The sequence below is a fragment of the Rosa rugosa genome, chromosome 3 (assembly GCF_958449725.1).
Source record: "Rosa rugosa chromosome 3, drRosRugo1.1, whole genome shotgun sequence".
Taxonomy (NCBI): Eukaryota; Viridiplantae; Streptophyta; class Magnoliopsida; order Rosales; family Rosaceae; genus Rosa; species Rosa rugosa.
The window spans coordinates 29,963,331-29,989,601 of record NC_084822.1 but is presented as its reverse complement, the minus strand read 5'-3'; the positions used below and the strand labels follow the sequence as shown (position 1 = coordinate 29,989,601).

The window sequence follows — 26,271 nt, the reverse complement described above, 5'->3', positions numbered from 1 at the left end:
GTGCTTTGGTCGAAAAGGTGAATTTTTCTTTTCTTTTCTTTTGCTTATTCACTTCAGTAATTTGTGATCAGACAACGTATTACGCTTTTGTTTTCTGCATTCCAAGATGTATTTTATTTGTATGTAGTTATGTACCTATTCTCCACGGTTTATGTGTACATACTAACAAAATACGTACATAGAAAGAAGTATTGTAGGCAAAATCTGACCCTCACATGGTGACCACACTCCAAATGCATATACATATATAATAAACAACTGCTAGCGTCGATCTATCAACCCAGTACTTACTGCCCATCTTTTCTTCTGCTATTTCCAATCAAAACCCGTTTCAGAGAGAGTCGAGCAGACAAGGTAGCCTTCGGAAAACCCTACCATCGATCGCTTATTTTGATTCAAATCACTATCGCTATCATTGTTATCGGTTCAAATAGTTTTGATTTCTCTTTTTCATTTGTTGCGGCTTTGTCTTCAATCTGTTTTGAGGGATTTGATTGTGTTTGGAGCTCTGTTTGGTTAGTGGCTAAGTGAAGGAATAGGAAAAATGGAATCTTGATTGTGTTGAACTCAGAAACTCATAAACAAGAGCACGAAATCTAGAGAATGCAACCTTGCCTTCATTAATTGCAGCTGGTGGCTTTAAAGAGCCTTACAAAGAAAACAGAAAACAAAAGCAACCCATAACTAGCACGTCTCCTAGATTGAGGTACATGACTACAAGAAACATACAAAGTACTAACAACCAGTCCCTACAAACTAGAGATTAATCAACAACAGTAAAAGTAAATGCTAAAAACAAGCAACCACTAAACCAACAATATCCTCCCCTAAACTAATTGCTATGAGCAATCAGTTTACCACTAGCACTTCACAAACACCTAGCAACTCTCGCAGCTTCACAAACTCATCCAGCTTGAGTGGTTTTGTCATGATATCAGCCACTTGATCTTTGGAGCCACAATGAACCAACTTCACCTTCCCATCTCTAGTTAAGTCTCGAAGGAAATGAAACCTAACATCTATATGCTTACTACGCCCATGAAGCACTGGATTTTTAGACAACTTTATAGTGGAACTGTTATCACACTTAATGGTAACACTGCTGTTTTGTGTGTGAGTCCCAACTTCTCCAACACTCTTTGCATCCAAACACCTTGTGTGGCACAAGAGGCAGCTGCAACATACTCCGCCTCGGTGTTTGACAAAGTAACAATAGGTTGCATGTTTCTTCGACATCCAAGACACAACTCCTCCACTTAAAGAGAAAACATACCCCGATGTGCTCTTCCTATCACTCATATCTCCGGCATAGTCCCTGTCGGTATAAGCTTGCAACATCTCATCTCCTCTCCTCTTGTAAAAGATTCCCAGCTCCACAGTTCCTCCCACATACCTTAACACTCTCTTAACAATCTGAAAATGAAGCTCTGTGGGATTTGCCATGAACCTGCTAGCCATACACACAACAAACATCAAATCTGGTCTTGTTACGGTTAAATACATCAGGCTTCCCACCATCTGCTTATATACCGTAGCATCCACTCTAACCCCATTTTCATCTTTTCCAATCTTCACACCAGGAACTATCGGATTATGAACTGAATTGCATCCATCCATGCCAAATCTTTCAAGCAACTCCTTTGCAAACTTCTTTTGGCTAATATAGATACCTTCGGTGCTTTGCAATACTTCCACACCAAGAAAGTACCTCATCTTGCTGAGATCACTCATATCAAACTCTTGCATCGTGGACTCTTTAAACTTGACAAACATTTTCTCACAATTGCTAGTAAAAATTAAGTCGTCCACATATAAACTCACAATTAAACACGTACCTCCTGCACCCATTTTGATGAACAGAGTATGCTCAAAGTGGCATTTCTCGAACCCTTCCTTCACAAAATAATTCTCAATGTTAGTGCAATGTTTATTTTGATTGGCATTTCCTAAGCACAACAACCAAGAGTCATGTTTTCATGTAATAACTTTCTACTCTTGGATCTTTAGAAGAATGGAATGCTTCAAACTTCAGGCACAACTCTCATCAATCAGGTATGTCTTGCATACATGTGCATGCTTGTCAAGTGGTTAGGACTGAACTTGTCTTTAAATCCTATTGTAGGATGAGAAAATCTTTTCAATCCTAATGTACTAATCTGCGAATTTTCAGAAGGTTTTATCCAAAACATTCAAACTTTCTTAAATTGGTTTATGGGCTTTTCTAAATGATGATTCTATTTTAATCCATGCTTTTTAAAAGACATCATGAAGCCCATGTACATCAGCAACCCTAGCTCGTCCTCTCCTATGTATATGTTTCTCTTAGGGTTGTTCAAGGTGTGGAATATATCACAATATTTGGTCGTTGCCTTCATGAGAGTTTTCTGCCTTTATATTCAGAAAGCATTGAGCTAAAGTTTCATGTGAGAATCCTTCATAAGCTGTTCCTTGTTTAGCTTTTGAAGGACTATCAAATCCCAAGCTTTTTCTGTCAAAAAAGTTTTCTGGTTTTATGCTTCATGTGTGTTGGTAGTTCATGCATGATTTGTGCCTTGAGGTGATTGACAACTGAGGTGAGAGTTGTGCCATCTCAAGATTGACAAAGGAGAACAAGGTCGCTGATTTGGAAGTAGCAAAGACGAGGAGACACCGCTGCCCACTAGATTGGTTCTAGTAGATGAGTTGTGTAAGATCTTTATGTACTTTCATATTCATATAGTGGATTGTTCACCGGCATAGTGCCCGCAGTTGTTTACCTCTTTGGAGGGTTTTACTGCGTCAACAGATCTTGTGTTATGTGTGATGATTTTACTTTGGATGGTTTGGAAAATTGAATAAATCATAATATCATCAGAAATCTGCATCTTCGATTAGGACTCAAGTTCTACTGCAATCCTCTATTAGGATGCGAACAGGCCTGCACTCCTAAGACTGATTTCTAAAGTTGTTCACATTTTGATCAGTTACTTTAGTTAGGAAATACATATATCCATTCTGTAATTTCACTCAATCATGCTATACCATGCTCTAGGGGCTTGTTTGAGCCCATAGAGCGCTTTCTTGAGCTTGTATACCTTGTTTTCTCCTCCTTTTACTTCAAAACCCTGTGGTTGCTCGACAAAAATAGCCTCTGTGAGTTCTCCGTGCAAGAAAGCACTTTTGACGTCCAACTGATATATGCCAATTCTTTTGTGCCGCCAATGCAATGATCATTCTTATGGTATCCCATCTAGCCACTGGTGCGTACACCTCTGTGTAATCAATGCAAAATCGTTGAGCATACCCCTTTGCCATCAATCGAGCTTTACACTTGTCCACTTCACCCTTCTCATTGTACTTCGTTTTAAACACCCATTTCACTCCTATGGTTTTCACACCTAAAGGCCGATCAATCAGCTCCCAAGTATTATTTCTCTCAATAGCTTCAATCTCCTTCTTCATTGCTAATCTCCACTTGGACTGACTCACAGCTTCCTCAAAGTCCACCGGATCTTCATTTGCGGTAAACACAGCTAGGTTGTGTAGTTCTCCTTCTTCGTCACTCAATCCCAAACCTACTCCACTCACATAATCACTCATCCAAACAGGCTGCCTCCTTTCTCTTTCTTCCTCTATTGCTTGCGGGCTTGCTTGAGAAGAGCTGCTTGAAGAGGAATTATCGGTTGCTTCTTCAATAGTAGCTTCACCAGCCGGCAAGTCATTTCCAATTTCCTCATCACTATCGTTACCGTGATCCTCCAAGTTCTCATCACCATCTCCCCAATCCAACACATCAAGTTTTATGTCCTCTGCACTCCTCCCCCAATTCCAGCTTTCATTCTCTTCAAACACGACATCTCTACTTACAATAATCCTCTTTGTTGAGGGATTGTACAGCCTATAACCCTTAGTTTCTTCACTCACACCAAGAAGAACACATTTGCAGCTCTTGTCATCTAACTTTGTTCTCTTGACATCTGGAATATGGACGTGAGCAACGTAGCCAAAGACTCTGAAATACCCAACATTTGGTTTGACTCCGCTCCATGCTTCTTCAGGAGTTACATCTTGAACAGCTTGTGTTGGACTTCGATTAAGAACATGAGTGACCCAATTTACAGCTTCTGGCCAGAAATTCTTAGGAATCTTCTTCTCAGACAAGATGCTACGCACTAAATTCATGACCGTCCGGTTCCTTCTCTCAGCCACCCCATTTTGCTGAGGGGTGTAGGCGGCGGTGAGCTGGCGTTTGATGCCATTAGACTGACAAAATTCGTTGAATTCATTGGATGTGAATTCTCCGCCTCTGTCAGTCCTCAAGCAACAAATAGGGAAACCAATTTCCTTTTCAACTAGACTCTTGTATCTTTGGAACATGGTAAAAGCTTGTGACTTCTCAGTTAGAAAGTAAACCCACATCTTTCTGCTGAACTCATCAATAAAACTCATAACATACCTCTTGTCACTGTTCGAAGTAGGAGTAATAGGTCTGCAGATGTCTGCGTGCACTAACTGTAATCTTTGTGAGGCTCTCCACTGGCTACTCTTCGAAATTGAATCCCGACTTTGCTTTCCCACCAAGCAATCATGACAAACCCTTGCAGAAGCTTTGATTTGAGGCAGCCCCTTAATCATCTTTCTATAATGCAGCGTTTTGAGTCCCTTGTAATTTAGGTGACTATAACGGCAGTGCCATATGTGTGATAGGTCATCTGAAGAAGCTTGCATACATGTGGAGAAGTCTGTGAGCACAACATTAGCCAAAAGTACAAACATGCGATTTGCGGTCATTGGAGTTTGCATAATGAGTCCCCTCTTCGAATGATAAATTTTACAGACCCCATGTTGTATCAAAATGGCTAAGCCTTTTTCTTGCAATTGACCTATACTTAGCAGGTTATTTCTTAATTCAGGAACAAAGTAAACATCACTGATTACCTGAGTCAAGCCATCCACCTCTAACCTGATGCTTCCCTTGCCCATCACCGACATCCTTGCATTGTTGCCAAGTTTCACAGAGTGCCTGAATTCTTCATCAATGTCAGTGAACCATTTCTTGTTGCCGCACATATGATTGCTGCAACCATTGTCTAGAAACCACACATCTTCACGTTTGGAGTCATTCCTCTCCACATGAGGCATCAACAAGAGTTCATTTTCCTCCTCAAGCTTTGCATAATTCACTCGCTTCTCCCAACTAGGGCATTCATATTGAAAATGCCCTAGTTTGTGGCACTTAAAGCATTCAACTACAGCCTTGTTGAAGCTTTGTCTACCTCGCCCTCTTCCTCTGCTTCTGAAAACCCCACATCCTCTGCCTCTTCCTTCGAATCCGTCTTCTTCCCTGTTTGCTCCAAGCCTCTCAACACTTGTGACTTTCAAAGCTTGTTCATCACTATTGCCTTTTCTAAACTTCTGCTCATGGACGAGCAGAGAGCTCTGCAACTCATCTACAGAAAGATGGTCGATATCTTTCGACTCTTCTATTGAGCAAACAATATAGTTAAACTTATTTGTGAGAGTACGCAAGATTTTCTCGACAATTTTCACGTCCTGCATATTTTCTCCGTAATTCCTCATGTCATTGGCCACCATCATCACCCTTGAGAAGTAATCTGTGACCGATTCACCACTCTTCATCTCCAGGATCTCAAATTCTCTACGAAGAGTTTGGAGATGAGTTCGATGCACCCTCTTATTCCCTTGATGTTTGCGCTTCATGGAATCCCACAATTGTTTAGACGTGTCCTTCTGAATGATGGTTTTCAGAATCGATTTATCGATGGACTGGAAGTGGTAATTCTTGACCTTGAGATCCTTCAGCTTTAATTCTTCCAATGTCTTCCTTTGCGCAGCTGTCATGGCTTCTCCCTCAGCAAGCTCTGTGTAGCCAGTCTCAACAAGGCTCCAATACTCCTTCGATCGCAAGAGATTCTCCATTAGCATGCTCCAGTGATCATAGTCTCCATCAAACTTGGGAATACTAGGTAGAGCAAAATTGCTATTGCTCCCTTCCCCTGCCATCTCACACTCTTTCTCTTTTCCCTTACTGTGTTTCACCTAAACACTCACCTTTTCTTTTCCGCAGAGTTTCACTCACACTTTACTCTCAATCAGGCCCCTCTAGTGGGGCTCTGATACCAGATTTGTTGAACTCAGAAACAAGAGCACGAAATCTGGAGAATGCAACCTTGCCTTCATTAATTGCAGCTGGTGGCTTTAAAGAGCCTTACAAAGAAAACAGAAAACAAAAGCAGCCCATAACTAGCACGTCCCTAGATTGAGGTACATGACTACAAGAAATATACAAGGTACTAACAACCAGTCCCTACAAACTAGGGATTAATCAACAACAGTAAAAGTAAATGCTAAAAACAAGCAACCACTAAACCAACAATACAAGCAACCACTAAACCAACAGATTGTGGGTTTTGAGTCAATTCCGATGATTTGTAGTAGAGGAATGGGAAAGAAATTTATTTGCGGAGTTTTTTTGTGTTTGGGTTTGTAAATTCCATGGTCTGCTTTCTGTGATTGGCTTCATGTTCACTTGCATTTTTTTCTGGGTTCATTTTTCTTGAGAAACCCACGAGATTTTAAATTGCTGTCTTGATTTTGCTTCACCTAATGAAGTGAGGGAGTGAATATATGCTTGTGATATAGTTTTCTAGTAATGAATGGCCTTTATTTGGTTTCGGCGACAGTAAGTGAAACCGAATGGCCTTTTTGCTATTGATTTTTTCATGTTTAGTGAAGTATTAACATGCTCACCTGGTACTTATTTTTAACAGCTTTTGGTTTAAGGGTTTTATGATTTGTTTGACATAATACTATATGGAAAGCAAGTGTTATATGCAAATTTCTGATTTTAGCATAAGGTGGAGTTAAGGGGTTACTTGACATAATATTATCTGATACGACAATTTACTGGAGGCTTGGAGGAGTGGAATTTGTTGGGGTTGAGCTATTACTCACCTCCTTTGATCCAAGCTTGCTGCCTTGTTATGCAACTGCTCTTCACAACTCCAGTCAGGTACGTTGCCTTGATTAGCTTCTTAGATCAGTTGATCTTTATCTCCTGCACTCAATCACACACATACACCAATATATATTTGATATAGAAGTGATGGTATAGACACAGATGCAAGAAGATGATTTTTATTGAAAGAAAAAGCTGCAGCACACTTTGTTGCTCACTGCTACGTTCTGATATTTTTTTGATCAGATTCTCTCTACAGTTTCTAGAGATGCAGCTGCCATATTAGACACCACACTTTAGACACAAAAGTCAAAGTAATTATGGTTTTACAACAACTACTTGAGTTTTACTTGAGTTAAAGCATAAAGAGAAAAACATAAGGAATAAAGCATTAACTTTAACACTCCCCCTTAATGCTTTGTTTCTTGACTCCCAGTAGCTCTCTGAAATACTGGAACTTTTCTTTTGGCAATGCCTTGGTGAAAATGTCAGCTACTTGATCTTCCGTCCTGCAATATACCACATCAATTTCATTGTCTTCAACAGCATCTCTGATGAAGTGATGTTTGAGAGCTATGTGCTTGGTTCGGTTGTGAAACACCGGATTCTTAGCCATCGCAATTGCAGATTTGTTGTCACAAAGTATTGGAGTAGGTTCTCCTTGCTTTTCACCAACATCTTCGATGATACTTCTCAGCCATATTGCTTGAGATGTTGCCAATGATGCTGATACATACTCAGCTTCAGCAGTAGACAAAGCAACTGTCTTTTGCTTCTTGGACTGCCATGAGAACACACCTGTTCCAAGAGTGAAAGCATAGCCAGAAGTACTCTTTGAATCATCAACACTGCCTCCCCAATCACTATCACAAAATCCATATAGTTTTGGCACCACATTTCTTTCAAATATAATACCAAAATCTATTGAACCTTGAATGTACCTTAGTACCCTCTTTGCTGTCCCAAAATGAATTTGAGTAGGCTTGCATGTGCATGAATCTTGATAGTAAACTTGCAGCGTACATAATGTCTGGCCTTGTTGCAGTCAAGTATAATAAGCTCCCAACTAAGCTTCTATAAATTGACGCATCCACTTCTTTGCTTCCATCTTCTTTTTGAAGTTTCTCATTAACCACCAATGGTGTAGGAACAGAATTGCATCCTTCCATCCCAAACTTTTTTAGGATAGTTTTTGCATACTTCTTTTGAGATATGAATATGCCATCTTCATTCTGACAAATCTCAATTCCAAGAAAATAATGTAGCAGACCCAAATCACTCATTTCATATTTTTTCATCATCTCTTCTTTGAACTTCTTAATCAAACTCTCATCACTTCCAGTAAAAACTAAATCATCAACATATAATGAAACAATGAGGATGTTAGTTTTACCTTCAATCTTGATGTAGAGAGTAGGTTCATTGTGGCTTCTTTGAAAGCCTTTCCCAATGAAATAAGAGTCAATCTCTCCATACCATGCTCTAGGTGCTTGTTTCAACCCATAAAGAGCTTTCTTCAACTTGTACACCTTTATCTCTTCTCCTTTAACAACAAAGCCCTCCGGTTGATCAACATAGACCTCTTCCTTTAGGACTCCATTTAGGAATGCAGATTTCACATCAATTTGGTGTAGAGACCAACCTTTTTGAGCTGCTAAGGAGATCACACTCCTTATTGTATCAAGCCTTGCTACCGGTGCAAATGTTTCATTGTAATCAATTCTGGGTTGCTGTGCATACCCTTTTGCAACCAGCCTTGCTTTGTTCCTTTGAATGGAACCATCTGGATTCAACTTTGATTTGTAAATCCACTTCACTCCAATGACTTCTTTGTCACTTGGTCTGTTCACAAGCTCCCATGTGTTGTTCTTCTCAATCACATTTATCTCTTCAACCATTGCTTTCTTCCAAGCTTCATCTTGCATTGCTTCTTCAAAGTTTTCTGGTTCTGTGACACAGAAATTGCAGCTTGCATAGACATCATTCAAATCCCTCATTCTTATAGGAGTTGAACTTGGTGATGAAGATCCGGATGATTGTGATTGTGGACTGCCCATTGGAGTCACTTGTTGTGGAGTTCCTCCAACAACTTCAACTTCATTTTCTTGATTCTCTACCTCTTCTTCCATTTCAATGTTGGGACTTTGGACTGCATTTTGCTTCCAATCCCAAGAGGCTTTTTCATTGAAGATAACATCTCTACAGATTATCACCTTCTTTTTCTTCAAATTGTAGGGTCTATAGCCTTTGCTTTGTGTGCTATAACCCACAAAAATGCACTTCTCACTTGTATCATCAAGTTTCTGCCTTGTTTCTTTTGGAACATAAGCAAAACAAACAGAACCAAACACCTTGAAATGATTCACTGATGGTTTTCTACCACTCCATGCTTCAAATGGTGTTTTATCTTCCACTGCTTTAGTAGGACACCTATTCATTAGGTAGACAGCAGTGTATACCGCTTCACCCCAAAATTCATGTGTCATCCCCTTCTCATGCAGCATAGACTTAGCCATTTCGACTATGGTTCTATTCTTCCTTTCTGCTACTCCATTTTGTTGTGGAGTGTAGGCCACTGTGAGTTGCCTTTGGAGCCCAATGTCTCCACAGAATTTGTCAAACTCCCTTGAGTTATATTCACCACCTCTATCACTTCTCAAGACCTTGATAAGATGCCCACTTTGCCTTTCCACCATCACTTGAAACTTTTTAAACACAGTGAACACTTCTGATTTTTGTCTCAAGAAATACACCCAAGTCATTATAGAGAAATCATCAATAAAGGTTATGAAGTACCTGTTGCCACCATGAGTTTTTGTCTTCATTGGACCACACACATCAGTATGGACAAGCTCTAATGGTGTAGATGCTCTCCAAGCTTTCCCTTTAGGAAATGATTCTTGATGATGCTTCCCAATGGCACAACCTTCACACACTTCATTGGCTTCTTGAATTGTTGGTAAACCATGCACCATATTCCTCTGTTGTAGTTGCTTCAAACTCTGAAAATTTAGATGCCCAAACCTCCTATGCCAAAGCCAAGAGTCATCTACAACATCAACCTTCAAAGCCATGTTGCTTGGATATTTGAAAGAGATAGGAAAACTTCTGTTCTTCTCCATCTTGATGGCTGCCACAATCTGCATTTTCTTTTTCTTTTCATAGATTGTGCACAAATTATCATCAAAAAGTACCGGGTAACCATTCTCTTGAAGTTGCCCAACACTTAGAAGGTTTTGATCCAATTCTGGAACCAACAACACTTCTCTTATGAATCTTCTTCCTTTCTTTGTTTCAACAACAAGTGTTCCTCTTCCTCTTGCTTGTACTAGATCACCATTGCCCATCTTTACTCTTTTGATCACAGATTTATCAATATCCACAAGAATGGACTGATTTGCTGTCATGTGATTGCTGCAGCCACTATCAACAAACCAAACATTTTCATTTTCCGGTATAGTTGCTGCTTGACAAGCAAAGAACATGTTGCCATCATTGTCTTGCTCTTCGGTGAAGTTTGCTTGATGCTTGTTCAGATCGCAATCCTTTTGCACATGTCCAAACTTGTTACAGTTTTGACATTTTGGCTTTCCTTTAAACCAACAAACACCAATGTGAAACTTTCCACAAGTTTTGCATTTCACCATAGCACTATAACTTGAACTACCCTTTTCTTCATTGCTGCTCTTCTTTTCCCACTTCTTGTTTTTACCTTTCCAATTCTTCTTAGGCACATTGCTTTTGCCTTGAGAAGAACTAGGTTGATCAGAATTCTTTGAACTAAGGCTAAGTGTTTGAAAGGCACTCTCCATTGCACTTTCAGCACGCTTATTCAACCTTTGATAATAGGCTTTTAGAGAACCAATGACTTTTTGAACCCCTAAAGTTTCAATATCTTTTGTCATATCAATAACAGAAACTATGGAATCAAACTTCTCCGATAAGCTAATAAGTATTTTCTGAACTACTCTCTTATCATCTAGAGTTTCTCCATAAGCTTTCATTTGGTTCACTATATCTGTTAGCCTAGTGAGATAATCTTCAAGAGATTCACCATCTTTCATTCTAGTATATTCAAAATCTCTACGTAAAGATTGAAGTTTCACAGCTCTAACCTCAGTAGTACCTCTGTACTCTTCGTCTAGAACATCCCACGCAGATTTTGAAGTCTCCTCATTTGAGATTCTGGGGAAGATTTCCTCTGAGACTGCTCCATGGATTATTGCAAGAGCTTTAGCATCCTTCTTCATGTTTGATTTCAGCTCCATCTTTTGAGCTTCTGTCAAAACTTCTGTATTTGCTGGATTATCAAAACCATCTTCAACTAGATACCAAATATCATAGGATTTGAGGATTATCCTCATCTTGATTCTCCAGAAATCAAACTTTTCTCCAACAAATATTGGAGTTCGAAGATCACCACTTGAGCTTGAACTTGCCATGGTTGATTCTTCAAGAAACTTGATTAATTTCTCCTTCTTCTTTTTTCAGAAATCACAACACCCAGCTTAGCCTTGATCAGACTAAGCTCTGATACCAGATGTTGGGGTTGAGCTATTACTCACCTCCTTTGATCCAAGCTTGCTGCCTTGTTATGCAACTGCTCTTCACAACTCCAATCAGGTACGTTGCCTTGATTAGCTTCTTAGATCAGTTGATCTTTATCTCCTGCACTCAATCACACACATACACCAATATATATTTGATATAGAAGTGATGGTATAGACACAGATGCAAGAAGATGATTTTTATTGAAAGAAAAAGCTGCAGCACACTTTGTTGCTCACTGCTACGTTCTGATATTGTTTTGATCAGATTCTCTCTACAGTTTCTAGAGATGCAGCTGCCATATTAGACACCACACTTTAGACACAAAAGTCAAAGTAATTATGGTTTTACAACAACTACTTGAGTTTTACTTGAGTTAAAGCATAAAGAGAAAAACATAAGGAATAAAGCATTAACTTTAACAGAATTTTCCTTGTTAGGGTTTAGGATAAGGTGGGGTTAAGGAATAACGTGAAAAAATGCAATTGATAATTTATGTATTCACTCTTGTTATGATTTGAAATTATTTTAAACATTGTTTTCATGTAATATTGCATTAAACATTATGAAGCTGAACGCCATTGATGATTATAAAGAGTTCCTCGAGGTTTAATTTTTTCTTGAGGGGAATAAAATGTATTCATAGATCAAAGATCATTAAAATCATAGTTCAAAGCATCCTTCACAGACAGAGGAGCAACATCCAAAAAAATGGAAAGATCCTGTAACTGATAAGCCTCCTGTGCTAAAATCTGAGCCACTTGATTAGCTGGCCTCCTAGTATGAACCAACCTGGCTGAAGACAAAAGCAGCAAGACCTCTCTCAGATCTTCCACTAGGACCCCCAGCATAGATAAACAGTCACTAGAGGAGTTAACCTCCGTCACAACTTCCAAGCAATCTGACTCAATGATCAAAAGTCTCCAGCCTCTCTCAAGCGCTATTCTGGCTACATAGAGACAAGCTAAAAGTTCAGCCTGTTTAGAACTATGGACATCCTCCACAAAGTGAAAGATGCCTCCTAAAAAGGAGCCTTCTGCGTCTCTTAAAGTGCCTCCTAACCCAGCAGATGCGGTAGCATTGACAAAAGAGGCATCCACATTTAATTTCAATACACCAGCAGGTGGCTTACACCATCTACAACTTGATGACACGCTGGAGCAGGCTGTTTTGCATGAGTAGCACAATACTCCTCCCACCACCCAAGTGTTAGGGTGACAACTTCATTGGCTTGTTTAAAAGAGCTTTCCCAAACCATTTGATTTCTATTCTTCCAAATAGCCCATAAAATCATGAATACCATAGAGAAAGAGTGCTTGGACAGTATACTTATTGATAGCTCCAGTAACCAACTATGGACACTATCAATAGGGGTTAAATCAGGTACAGGACCGGTGGGAGCTAGAGAAGTACCTCCATGGAAGCATTACATTCTTTAAGTGCATGTAAAGGGGACTCCACCGGCCTCCTCATCACATCTTGGGCATTGAGTATCAAGATCCACACCTCTATCTCTCAACATGCTTCTGGTAGGTAGAATATTGGTGCAAGCTCTCCATACACAAATCTTCACTCCTCGAGGTTTAATTTGTTTCAACAAGAGATTGTTTAATTAGTCAAATTTACATTAGAATTAAGTCATTAACTGTAATTAGTACTTTTTTTTTTCATGCAGAATTATACATTGGGTGATCTAAATGCAGGCGATTTTTAAGCTGTAATTCTCAGGAAAAAAAAAAAGTGCCCTCACTGGATGAAGGGGCAATGGACAGTCTCCAAATGACCAAATTTTCATTTATTAACCCTGGTGCTCCAGGGTTAGCAAGTTTCAAGTAAAGAAAATTTAATTTAGACAAAAAGATTGAATAAACAAGCAAATTTCTGAGGAAAAAAATAACTCTTGTTGTATTATGCAAGATGTCTGACAGTCATCTGTTCATGTGAAAGATCGCGTAGATGTAACAAAATTCCAGTTCTTATAAGTAATTGATATATTATCATAGTACTATAGTTTTGAGCTCTCTTCTACCAGAGTTGGGTATGTTACCTTGAAGATGCAAACGAATGAAGTATATTTAAGGGCCTCCTTCTAAATAAAATGAGTATTTATGCTACTATAGCATCAAATGCAGACGAGATTCGTTATGCAGCATATTGTCCAGATGATCCTGAAGTTTCTGACAAATACTCATGATAGTTAAATAAGGTTTATTGATGACTCAGATCTGAATATACTTTGAACCATAGAGTAAAGATATATTCTAATCACTTTGCTGTCTGTTGATAATTGTCATACTGAGAGCAGTGACGAACAACATCTGCGTACAGAAACTTTGAACAAGCAATATGAATTGCCAGATGAATGTTTCAAAATATGCATGGAAGCTCATGAGAAACTGGAAACTCAAAAGCTGCTTGACTTGATCAAATTCCTCAATGGAAACATGTGGACTATAGCATAAATAAAATAGGGGAGCTTTATGAGGATATCCGACAAGTTTAAAATTGCTGATGAATAATGTTATGCCTCCAGGGAAGCCTCTGTAGATGATTGGGATTACTTCAAAATTTTGCAACCCTCCTACATCTAAATTAGATAGAGTCAACCCTTTTATTTCATTTCTCAGATGTTTATTTTGAGTTCTTTTCCATGCAGGTGAGGACATATGAGATTATGAGAACTACTCTGAACCCCTATTGACATTTAGAATGCAACTATATTGTGAGCTATTGCCAGTTTTCCACCGGCCATATGCAATGCTGGGTTTACATCATAGAGAAAACTGCGTGCTACAGCATCATATCAAACTTCTAAGAACCCCATCTGTAGTTGTGGTCCTTCATTTCCAATTATATGATTGAGGTAGAGGAATTTATAGTTGGTCATGCCATGACTTTTATCTAATAGATTCTGAGTCTGTTGTATATGTTTGAAGTATTGAAGTTACAGTAATTAATGGTCTGGGCATGCAAAACAAAAACAAGAACAACTTATCTTTCAGAGCAGATGTACGTGCCATTTTCTGTCTCAGATATGCAATAGAATACTCACATCTCAACTGCAATAATTGAAATTTCATATGTTCTTCTATTATAAACCAGAGCTGAAATTCAGTAAAACTAACAAGTAACAGATTAACAGTGCATCTGTAGTGACAAAAGTAATTTCAGAACCACTGACAATCATGAACCACTAATTAAGCCACCTCTTCTTGGAAGATCTTGTTTCCTTTTAAACATTCGGACATGCCTCACCTTGCTCAATTGCAGACGATCTTAATGTTCTTCAGCTTGCGTCCCAAGAAACAAATCATATCTTCTGGTGCATACCAATGTGCATGTGTCACATGCAGCCCAACATATCTTGCAGAGGCATTTCCAAATGGATCCGAAAATCTCCAACTTCAATAATAGATTGAAGAATAAATAGCAATGCTGAACAGAGATACTAAGAAACAAATCGACCACTTTCCAATTGAAACTCATAACAAACGCAGTTCCAAGGCTAGCTAGTAGCTAGCATGAAGCAAAATGCTGAATAATGATTAATCAAAACTAAAGCATTAACCAAAAATTACTACTGTAGAAGAGCACCAAAATCTCAAGTAGTTTCAACAGATTTATAAAGGCCAAAATCCTGCTAATGGAGGCATACAGTATTAGGATGTTAAAACTAAGCAATATGCAGGTGACAGATACTGAAGAAAGGAGGAACGTAAGATGAGAACCAGCATCATTGCTTTCATGTATCATGATGATCAACAGTCCAGTCCTAGTCTGATCAAAGTCGATCACCTCAGCCTTTTTTTTTTCTTTTTGTGTGTGTGTGTGTGTGTCACGGTCACAGTTTCGTGTGAAAAAGATAGATGGAGTTTTCTTAACTGAGGGCTGGAACCCAGTCTAGCTGGGGGGTTAGGCCCTCACACCCACATTCTTAGTTGAAATTTCATACAACAGGGGGGGACTTAATGCCTTTACCCCTTCAAATTACATAAATTGATCTTCATAGAGATCGATGTAAAAGAGAAAAATGCTAACTAAAATACTATGTAATCATCAAATTCCAGTCATCTGCTTGCACGCTATTTAGCTGCTAGCTCATCATTCATTAGCTCCTCCACAAAAGACTTGGGCCAGTTTGTACCTACCATATATATCGTCACTCTCAAGTTCCCACCATAGACATCAAATTCAGCTCCCATTTGCTGCACCAGATTTTCGTCTGGGTGAAACTGAAGACCACTCATTATCTCATCAGGTTCAAAGATTAGTATATACGGTTACTCCTCCACATTTTCAGGATCGACATCCATGTTCACTTGTTCAGATCACTATCTTGGACATCATGATCATCCTGAACACAGTCCTACTCCAGTATCTCCTCTTCTTGTTGCCTTTTTCTCTTCTTTTCGATCTGGTCATTGAAAAGCTCTTAATACTTCCCTCTCAGACTTAATAATGTGTAATCTTATTCGGTGCGCCATATTAACTTGTTTGAGGAGCCCCAGGTGCTGTCGGAGTAGAGGATCTTTTACATTTGTGTATAGAACGTTATTTCGTTGTTGGGGCAACCCTTTAAAAACAAGGTACTGGAGCTCCCTAAGCGATAGCTCTCTTTCTTCTTCACCACCGGCCATTCCAAAAGCCATTAGCCGCTGAGTTTCCTTTTGCAAATGATACAACCCTAAAAGGTGGTGTGCTATCATCTTTGTGGTGAGACCTTGGCAGCGGTCCTCCTCATCCATTAACTTCAGCACGGCCTTTGGGGTAGTCTTGCTATTGCTAAGCCCACCCAGTTGTATCACTGCCTCCACGACCCGCCGGTGATGCTCCAGCGTCCATGGCGATGACATCTTTTTAGGTGCCACGTATAGGCTTTCAAGGGTGACTTCGTTAGAGGAAAATAATGCTTCGGACCTTTTCTGTAGTACCCCAAGCAAGGAAATGTGAAAGTCAAGGTAAAAGCTTCTACAACAACACCCCGCCAGGCTCAACAGCTCCGCCTTCAAGGCATTGTGTACTCCAACTTTTTCTTTATCACCGCCCAAGAAGATGAAGGTATTCACGAACTGTTTGTGGTGCTCCAACGTCCACTCAAACATTCTTGGTGTAGTTGTTCCTCGGTGATCTCCTTCAACCCCAAAGCGAGACATGTTCATCGATCTTGATAGCAAAGAATATGGGGGATTTTGTTGCTAGCAAAGTGCCCTAAGACCCAAAGACTGCTGGTGAATTTTAGAAACTGGTGAGGGAGATCGATGCATGGATTTATAGAAACTAATTGCTTACTGAGCAAGATACGATTTATTAGGGCTAATACATGAATTATGTGGACCAATCAGATTATCAATTTTAGAAACTAGTGAGGAGATCGATGCATGGATTTATAGAAACTAATTGCTTACTGAGCAAGTTACGATTTATTAGGGCTAATACATGAATTATGTGGACCAATCAGATTATCAATTGTCTCTTCCTCATCAAGTAATCACTAGTATCCTTAAGCACAATTTACTGTATTTACTTAATCAATAGTATCATCTAGAACTAGCTATCAACTTTTACCCAAAAAAACAAAATGAAACAATAAAAGTTTGGATTTCCAGTTCAGTGTTTCATTCTTTTTTCTTTTTTTCATGTCTCTTGATCAAGAAGTAATAAATTTTCTGCATGAATTAAAATAACATCAAAGACTAAAGAGTAAAACTGAGCTATGAATTTTCCATCTTCATGTGAGATCAAAGGAATATTCCAGATCGAACTTGAGGACTTGAGGGAGGCACTAACTTTGTTGTCTGCAGTAAGACTTGTGCATACAAGAAGGTCATCAGCTAACCAGGTTGCTCATATTTTAGCTCAGGATGCTCGATCTGTACCTACATTGTAACTTTAATTTATTTTGAAGAAGTAGCTCCTTCTTCTGTGGAGAGTGCTTTGACCTTTGATTGTAATGTCGATTGATCAATGAATCAGTTTTTTCCCCTAAAAAAAGGACTCCAGACTGAAGTCTACCTTCGCTAGCATGAATTTCCTAAAGGATCAAGGAGCTCAACTCCTAAATTGGGATAGGGCTGCTTTTGAAAATCGGAATAGAGGGATTGCAATTGACGAGGACTCAACTTCACTCTCACTGGCTTCATTTGCAGTTCCTTTCGAGGAGGATAGATCAAAAGAATAAAAGAGTGACTTCTTATCTTTTTTCTCTTGGTGATACTGCCAAATTGCACTAAAAGTATTAGGTTTCTGAGGATGAATTTATATAAACTAATAACTTTACTGGTAATTAAGAACGAAGTTTTGGGATAACTAAACAACATAGGAAGAACTAATTCTAGCGTTGTTTCATTTAAGGGATCCCTTGATCGAAAGACCTTATAGATTGTTCACGTTTGAAGGGGTAGCTAGGGAGCCTGGTAAGAATTCCACTTCATCATCTGTAGTAACGGAAATATACTCAATTGTTCTAAGGTCTAAACTCTCTCTTACCAAAATTAGGTATTAAACTTATGACTTGAAGCTTCATATTAATGGATGTACGTAGCATATTGTCCCGGTGATCTTAATATATATTCGTGCAGAATACGTACAGTTACCAGTTCGGGAAACTTGCTCCACTGTACCTTAATAATAACTTGAAGTACGTGGCTCGTTGATCAGAGATAACACAATTAAAGTTTCTTTTAATTAAAACTCTTTACTTGGAAAATTGGAAGTTGAAAATAATAAATGGAGAATACCTTGACTACGTACTGGAGAAGTAAAATGGAGACCTTCATAATCTCTCAGGGATCCACATCATGGGTTATATTTGAAGAAAGAATGTCAAGATCCATAAAAAGCTACCATGCATCTCAACGATATTCATAATAAAGATATTTTGGAAGCTTGGCAATGAATAAGTAAGTGATAGCATTCACGGTTTATCTTTAAAGTGTTGCTAAATCTGCAAATCAGATCGAAGGTTATGGAGAATGGTGATACCATGTATTCAAGACAAGAATGGAGAATGGAGATAACAGAAAAGTACGGTTTTGGTACACAAATATTGTTTGTCTAATACTGATATTTATAAGACACCTTGGTATTTCAAGTTTACAAACTATCAAAATTGTCCCTCAACTATGTAATCCGTTTAACACTTCAGTGCTTGAACAAAAGATAATGTTATATATGAAGGCGTGCACCTTCTTTTGAAGAGAATTTTCATCACAACACATATAAGGGGTGCACTTCAAATTTAAAGTATCTGTGACAACCACCAGTAGAGCGTGACACCATATCCGAGGCCCAAAGTTGTCCTAAAATTTTTCAGTAAGAATTTAACTCTCGACTGAATTTATAATTAAGATATTTTGCAATAGTTTTGTACACTTGATGTAGCAAAATGTCTTGTAAATTATTTTGAAATAGTTTATCATTAAGAAACAAACATTGTTTGTATAAGCCAAGTAGCCAACATTGTGCCCTCAAGAAGGAATTGATGTCGCCATCGCTAAAGGCTGCCTAGTACCCATACATGGATTGAGCTCCTCTGCAGTAAATGTATGTAAATTTCATAAAATCATGATTCTCCAAGTAATCTTATGGTCAGATAGTTGCCACATCATCAAATGTCATATTTAGATGCTTTCTCTCTCAATAACGTTAAAGTCCCCGTTATCCACATGTTTAACAAAAACCCTTTTGCTTCTAATTTGAATTGGGAGATCTGGTTTTTGACCCTTTTCTGATCGCGGAGAGAGCTGATGTCAGTGGAGAGAGGGAGAAGAGGCATCATCCTCTGCTGCGGTTGGCGGGCCTCATCGGTGGAGGCGGAGTCGTCTGGCTGGACCAAAACGCCGTCGTCGAAGCAGATGGGCTTGAGGTCTCTGATCTTGGTGACGACGGTGACGAATCTCGAGGAGGAGGAAGAGGAGGGGAGGCGCCTGAGGGATAACGGAGTAGTAGGAGATGAAGAGGGTCTTGCAAGGCCTCACAGTGGCTGAGATTGCCAAGATCGAGAGGATCAGCAGAGCTATCAGGAGGGGTCTTATAACCATAGGCAAGTTTCCAAGGAAGTTGCAACGCAGCAAGTCAATTTGGGGTTGAGACTGCATAGGAGAGAGTACGTACGTGAAGGGGTTCAACACCGTTTGCTCAAGTTAACGGTAGAGTTAACCTTGTATAAATGAAACTGATGTGTCAATTTTAGAACCCTCAGAGCATCTCCAACAGTAAAAGCTATTTTTTTAGCTAAATCATCTAAAAGTTAAATTTAGGTAGTAAATTTCTAGCTTTTCCTCCAGCAGTGTTAGCTAAACTAAAAAAATTGAACGTGGAGTGTTTAGCTTTTTGCTATTTTCTCTCTCCTCCCTAGCTAAATTTAGCTAGAGATTTTAGCAAAAGCCAAATTTGACTTTCATATAGCTATTCTGCTGGAGTGCTAAACTATCTCAAATTAGCCAAATTTTTAACTTTTTGTTGAAATAGCTAGTCTGTTGGAGATGCCCTTAGATTAGACAGAGAATCCGGATTTTATGAAATTAAAGTAAATTCACAGACTTCTCACTTTAGAGGAGCCGGATCCCCCTTACATAATATGTTGGTTAAATTAAGACTTTCGTTAATTTATTGCCAAACCATGTTATTTAAGTTCAAAGGCAGGCTACATTATTCTGAAGATGATACTAATGGAGGAAACTCATCTTCCCAATTAAATGTAGCAGATAGTGGAGGAAACTGGATCATCTTAGCCGCTTCAGAAATGTCAAGGCCACTAAATTTTATGCAGCCGCATCGAGTCTTCAAACAATATATCAATCAATTTTTCAATCGACTCAACTCATTTATTTAGAGATTGACACTTTATGCGCGATCAATTTTTTTAAATGGCCAGGAGTATCATTGGTAAATTGAAAGTGCTTTGGTCGAAAAGGTGAATTTTTCTTTTCTTTTCTTTTGCTTATTCACTTCAGTAATTTGTGATCAGGCAACGTATTTTACGTTTTTGTTTTCTGCATTTCAAGATGTATTTTATTTGTATGTAGCTATGTACCTATTCTCCACGGTTTATGTGTACATACTAACAAAATACGTACATAGAAAGAAGTATTGTAGGCAAAATCTGACCCCCACATGGTGACCACACTCCAAATGCATATACATATATATATAATAAACAACTGCCAGCGTCGATCTATCAACCCAGTACTGACTCCCCATCTTTTCTTCTGCTATTTCCAATCAAAACCCGTTTGAGAGAGAGACGAGCAGACAAGGTAGCCTTCGAAAAACCCTACCATCGATCGCTTATTTTGATTCAAATCACTATCGCTATCATTGTTATCGGGTTCAAATAGTTTTGATTTCTCTCTTTTTCATTTGCTGCGGCTTTGTCTTCAATCTGTTTTTGAGGGATTTGATTGTGTCTGGAGCTCTGTTTGGTTAGTGGCTAAGTGAAGGAATAGGAAAAATGGAATCTTGATTGTGGGTTTTGATTCAATTCCGATGATTTGTTGTAGAGGAATGGGAAAGAAATTTATTTGCGGAGTTTTTTTGTGTGTTTGGGTTTGTAAATTCCATGGTCTGCTTTCTGGGTTCATTTTTCTTGAGAAACCCACGAGATTTTAAATTGCTGTCTTGATTTTGCTTCACCTAATGAAGTGAGGGAGTGATTATATATGCTTGTGATATAGTTTTCTAGTAATGAATGGCCTTTATTTGGCTTTGGCGGCAGTAAGTGAAACCGAATGGCCTTTTTGCTATTGATTTTTTCATGTTTAGTGAAGTATTAACATGCACACTGCTACTTATTTTTAACAGCTTTTGGTTTAAGGGTTTTATGATTTGTTTGATGTAATACTATCTGCCAAGCAAGTGTTATATGCAAATTTCTGATTTTAGCATAAGGTGGGGTTGAGGGGTAACTTGACATAATATTATCTGATATGACAATGTACTGGAGGCTTGGAGGAGTGTAGTTTTCCTTTTAAGGGTTTAGGATGAGGTGGGGTTAAGGAATAACGTGAAAAAATGCAATTGATTTATGTATTCACTCTTGTTATGATTTGAAATTATTTTAAACATTTCTTTTTCTTTCGTTTTGATTTCTTCTAGGCGATTGCAATGCCTCTCCTAAGTAAAGCTGGGAGTATACTCAGGCAGACTGCAAACAGGCAGATCAAATCTGAGTTATCGATCCATCAGGCAATAAGATGCACATCATCCATGGCAAGCTCAGAAGCCTTAAGAGGTTTTTCCAGATTTCCCAAATAGTTTCATCTGTGATGTTCTCCCTTCTCTTGGTGCACAATTTTGTGTTGAGATGGTTTGAGGTTTGTAATGCAGGTACTTCGTATCAGACTGATCAACAAAGTCTGAGGAAAGCTTTTGCAAAATCTGGTGAAGTTGATGGTATGTAATTATCATAGTTCTGTTACGTTTCTGAATTCTAGAGCAAATAGACTTGGAGAGATTGTAGCTGTTTCAGGGCAGCTAGTTGAAACACACTCTCTTCTATAAAAAATAAAAAATTGAAACGGAATATCTTTGAGTTTGATGAAATGATTGCCAAATGCTTTTGACTTGGGTTGGCAGAGTGTGGTGGGTTGTTTTATTTTCTTTTCTATTCCCCTTGTTTTTCTTTTTAAAGATCCGTGTCATTCCATTTTCCATTTGCTGAAGATAATTTTCTCCTTAAAGAAGTTTAATTTGCTACAAACATTGGGACTTCTATGCTAAATTAATGCTGATTGACTTGATATTTGTAGGAAAAACCTTCATGGACCGTGATACTGGAAGATCTACAGGACTTGGATTCATTACTTCTCGTGCCATCCAGCCCTTGGACGGGCAGGTAATTGTTGATCTTATAGTTTGGTTACTTTCTCTGGATTGAATCAGTTGTAGTGGCTACTGGAAATTTATCTCGCGTGTTGAAACTAATTTCCTCAGAATTATGATATAGTAATCAAATTGGGGGATTTGGGAATATTTTTATTTGAATCCTGGCCAGAAAAAGCTTCTTGTTTACCACTAAATGTTTTGCCTTTTTATTCAGTGAAATTTCTATACCACGTATACTTGCACATATACATATAATTTCTGGGTAGTAATGACTTGACTTTCACTTTTAGTTGCATACTAAATTCAATTTTTTCAAAATGCAGATTATGACAATTCTATTTGTTTTACATACATTTGTTGACATAGGCATCCGCTTTTGTTGAATCATTACCTAATAACCATTCTAACTCTTAAAAATTTGTGGGCAAAATCTTATAGGAGCTCCATGGTTGCCAAGTAAGGTTGAATTATTCTACTGATAGGCCTCGAAGTAATTTTGGAAGTTGTTATGGTGGTTACACAGGAGGTATAGTAGGTTATTATGGTCAACATGGTTCTGGATATGGTTTTGGTGTTGGTTATGGTTTGAGGTGTTATGGAGGTGGAGCAGGTGACAAGTTTTCATCCACTGGTAATAGCAGCAACTATGGTCCTGGTGCAGGTGTTGGTAGTGCAGTCAACTCTACTATTGGTAGTGCTGATAAATCTGGTGTTGGTCAGAGAAACAGCTTTTCCAGTGGAGCTACTGGAAACACTGGGGGTGGATATGAAATTGCCTACACCCGCAGTGGGGCAAGCACAGCTGATGAACATGGCATCCTACCCAATACTCTTCGTCCATTATCCCCCCATCTTCCTGTTTACAAGCCACAAATCAATTCGACACGTTCAATACTTGACAGAATTGCAGCATCTTACCTAACCGCTATAATTTTGCTGTACTATCTTGTTTGTGTGAAAATGGGTTCTATTTGCTTCACTTTTGAGTATTTCTACAAATTCCTCTTTTATTCAGCAAGCCTTGTCCCCCTCTCCCTTGAGCTTTCTGCTGTAGCAATGGCCTATCATACTTATTATGGGATCGGTCATCTATTGAACGACTTTAAGGGTTTTAGGTTTCTTAGATTTGGAAAGTAGTGAAATAAGTGGAAACAGTTCTGAAAATGCTAGCAGGGAAGGTTTCAGCAATAGGAGTAATAATGGTGCTGTGTGGTGTTGGCAGTACAACTTCAGTGTAGGGAGGCAGCAATAACAGCTTTTCCAGTGGTGGACTATGACACTGGTTACTTTCTCAAGAGGGTTGTGCTTTTCTGCAGTGTTACAATTATATTATGCACTTCTTTTCTGTTTTGGTTCTTTTTGGTTAATGTCCCCCTCCCTGATTCTGAGAACTATTTGTTTCATCTTTGTTGGATTTGGCTCTGTGAAGTATAAGGCACTTTTTTTTTTAATGCTTTCCTCCTAAAGTTTTAAACTTTTAGATTTGAAAATGAAATTTCGGGAGGTATCTGTGAAGTAGATAGCTAAAGAACAATGCTCTATCAAGACTTAAAAACATATGAACCCGTTACTTTGCAATCCCTCAATCTTATTTCCTTTTGTCCACTAGTATCTTCCAGCCTACCCATTATATGCATATAAAATCATTAAAATGTACCAAGAATGATGTATGAAGTAATGAGGGAAGTTCAAAATGTAAGAGGAAGCAGAGACCCAAGCGCTAAAAAGATGTAGGTGCTGCTATTAAGCTTAAGCTCTGGACTGGACTCACCTAGTCACCTTGTTTATCGTTTTCTTTAGGCCAGTATGCTATGTTTCATCTATATCAAAGCAACCCATTCTAAAATCAACAATAGTAGATTTCCTTGTACGGTGACAAAGCTCTTGCAAGAAATTAGGGAAATTGAACTTCGGAAATTTTACAAATAATGAAAGTATCATGTTATGCAGTCGCCAGAACTGAACAGTTCAAGAATGGCCAAAGGATGAGTATCAAGCTGGCATGAACAACCTCTTACTGAAAGACTGAAAGTCATTATACAGTCGCCAGAACTCAACAGTTTAAGAATTGGGCAAAGGATGAGTATCAAGCTGACATGAACAACCTTTTACTGAAAGACTGAAAATCATCGTCCGAAAATAAATAGAGATAGCACGGGTTATATCTTCATCACTTTTCGTTGCCCTCGAACATGGTCAGGTGGTATATACGCTACTCTTCTGGTCTTCTTTGATTGCTGCTACGTACGTACTGCTAGTCAAAATACATTAGGCACTCCTTACCATACCATCTGTTGCGACTGCTTCAGAGTTTCTAGCTTTGTTGTTTTTGAATGCAAAATAAGAAGAACGTCTCATGTTTGTTCTGTTAAGGTCCCATGTTTGTAAAGTTTGAATCTTTTCTCTGGTAGAGCTTTTTGGGATTATGAATTGTATTCTTCTTGCTTCTGCATGTTGTCATTTTTTGGTGGATCATAATGCTATTGCTTGAAAATTCAGAATGTTCTTGCAATGCTAAGGTAAAACTGGCAATTACAGGAGGTTCGTAGCTTGTTCTTGAATATTCAATTGCATGTTGAGGATCAAATTACTGAGGTGTTAGATTTCGATGAAATCTCAAGTCGACTAATAATGAATAGGAGGAGTCTGAGGGTAATCCGTTTTCTGTTTGTAAGCAATCCCAGAATTACTAGCAGACTCTAGAAGATGAAAAATTGTTGAGTTTCTATATATGTGTTAGAGCACTTGAGTGGCAAAAAGTACGGGGCTCGATTGCATTATTCAGAAAAATGTCAGTTCAGAAGCCATATATATGAAAGAAAGGTGCTTGCTTTATCAAACTATTGTCTGGAAGATCAGCAGGGAGGACTAATTGGTCTCCTTCTCATGTGAGCTTGTATATTTTGGCTCTAACTAACAGAGAAGAATTTATAATGCTTCTGCATCAATATTGGTATGTTATGCCTGATCTCCCACTTGCTCTATTAGTTCCAATAACCTGGATTCATCGTCTTCATTATATCACGACAAGTATTAATTTTACCTCTAGCTATCTTCAGAATCACATGGCCAATGGGATAGTAAGACTATTAAATAGTGCTTCATGAATTGAACCCTGCCCGTGTGATTTGATGTAATTCATGAGTTGATCTGATAATTTTTCTTTCTCCCACTCGTAACATCTTACTTGTGGACAGTATATATATTTTGAGGTGTCAAGTTTGAAGTTGCGTAACAACCTGACAGAATTAGCAGAGGATATTTTTTCTGTCGACGCTCCAGCCTCCAAGAGAGACACTAAGAAATGTTGCCTTCCCACTAAAGGGTATAACAATCAGCATTGTAATCCTGGAATATTGTTTTATTGGATACTGGTTATCGGACAAAACTCTACAAGACAGTTTGAGTCAGCCTGGTTTCTGGGACTAACGCTGCACCATTAGATTAGCTGCAGTTGCGGTAAGTAACAATGCAGAAGTTTTTGCAAACTCATCTTCAACTTTTTGAGGTTGGAGCTTAGCAATTGCAATCTCAAGCTCAGTTGGTGGATATGTTAATGCCCCTAATTAATCTTCAGATATTTGCTACACATAATCATCTTGGGATAGAACTTCCTCTTTTGTCATTGCTAGCTTTACAGCAATCTGGGGATGAAAGCAACCCGTAGTTGTGGAGGTCTATGCACCCACACAATATTTTCCTAGTACCTGGTGCATCTTTGGTGCTTACATCGTAGGGATACGGATACCCAAAAATTGGTGTCAATGTTGAATATGCGCTCTTTGATCGTTAACTGGAACACTACTATCCGTGCTATACACTCTTCTCAGACAGAGATATGTCATCTGTCAAACAAATGGCAGTGTTAAATTTGGTGTCCCTTCTTCAGTGTTGTTGAATATTTGTATTTACAAAGAAACTGCCTGGTGTTGGCCATTAGA

The 26,271-nt window shown here is 38.6% G+C and overlaps 1 protein-coding gene across 1 annotated transcript; it reads left to right on the top strand.

The window, feature by feature from the left end:
* The first annotated feature begins 272 nt into the window (after positions 1 to 272).
* LOC133739726 (glycine-rich RNA-binding protein 3, mitochondrial-like) lies at positions 273 to 23,781 on the top strand. Its single transcript, XM_062167517.1, has 5 exons — positions 273 to 354; positions 21,602 to 21,737; positions 21,833 to 21,898; positions 22,255 to 22,340; positions 22,769 to 23,781. Exons 2-5 carry the CDS (start codon positions 21,611 to 21,613, stop codon positions 23,465 to 23,467), a joined length of 978 nt encoding a protein of 325 aa, XP_062023501.1. The 5' UTR covers positions 273 to 354; positions 21,602 to 21,610; the 3' UTR covers positions 23,468 to 23,781.
* Positions 23,782 to 26,271: the final 2,490 nt, after the last annotated feature.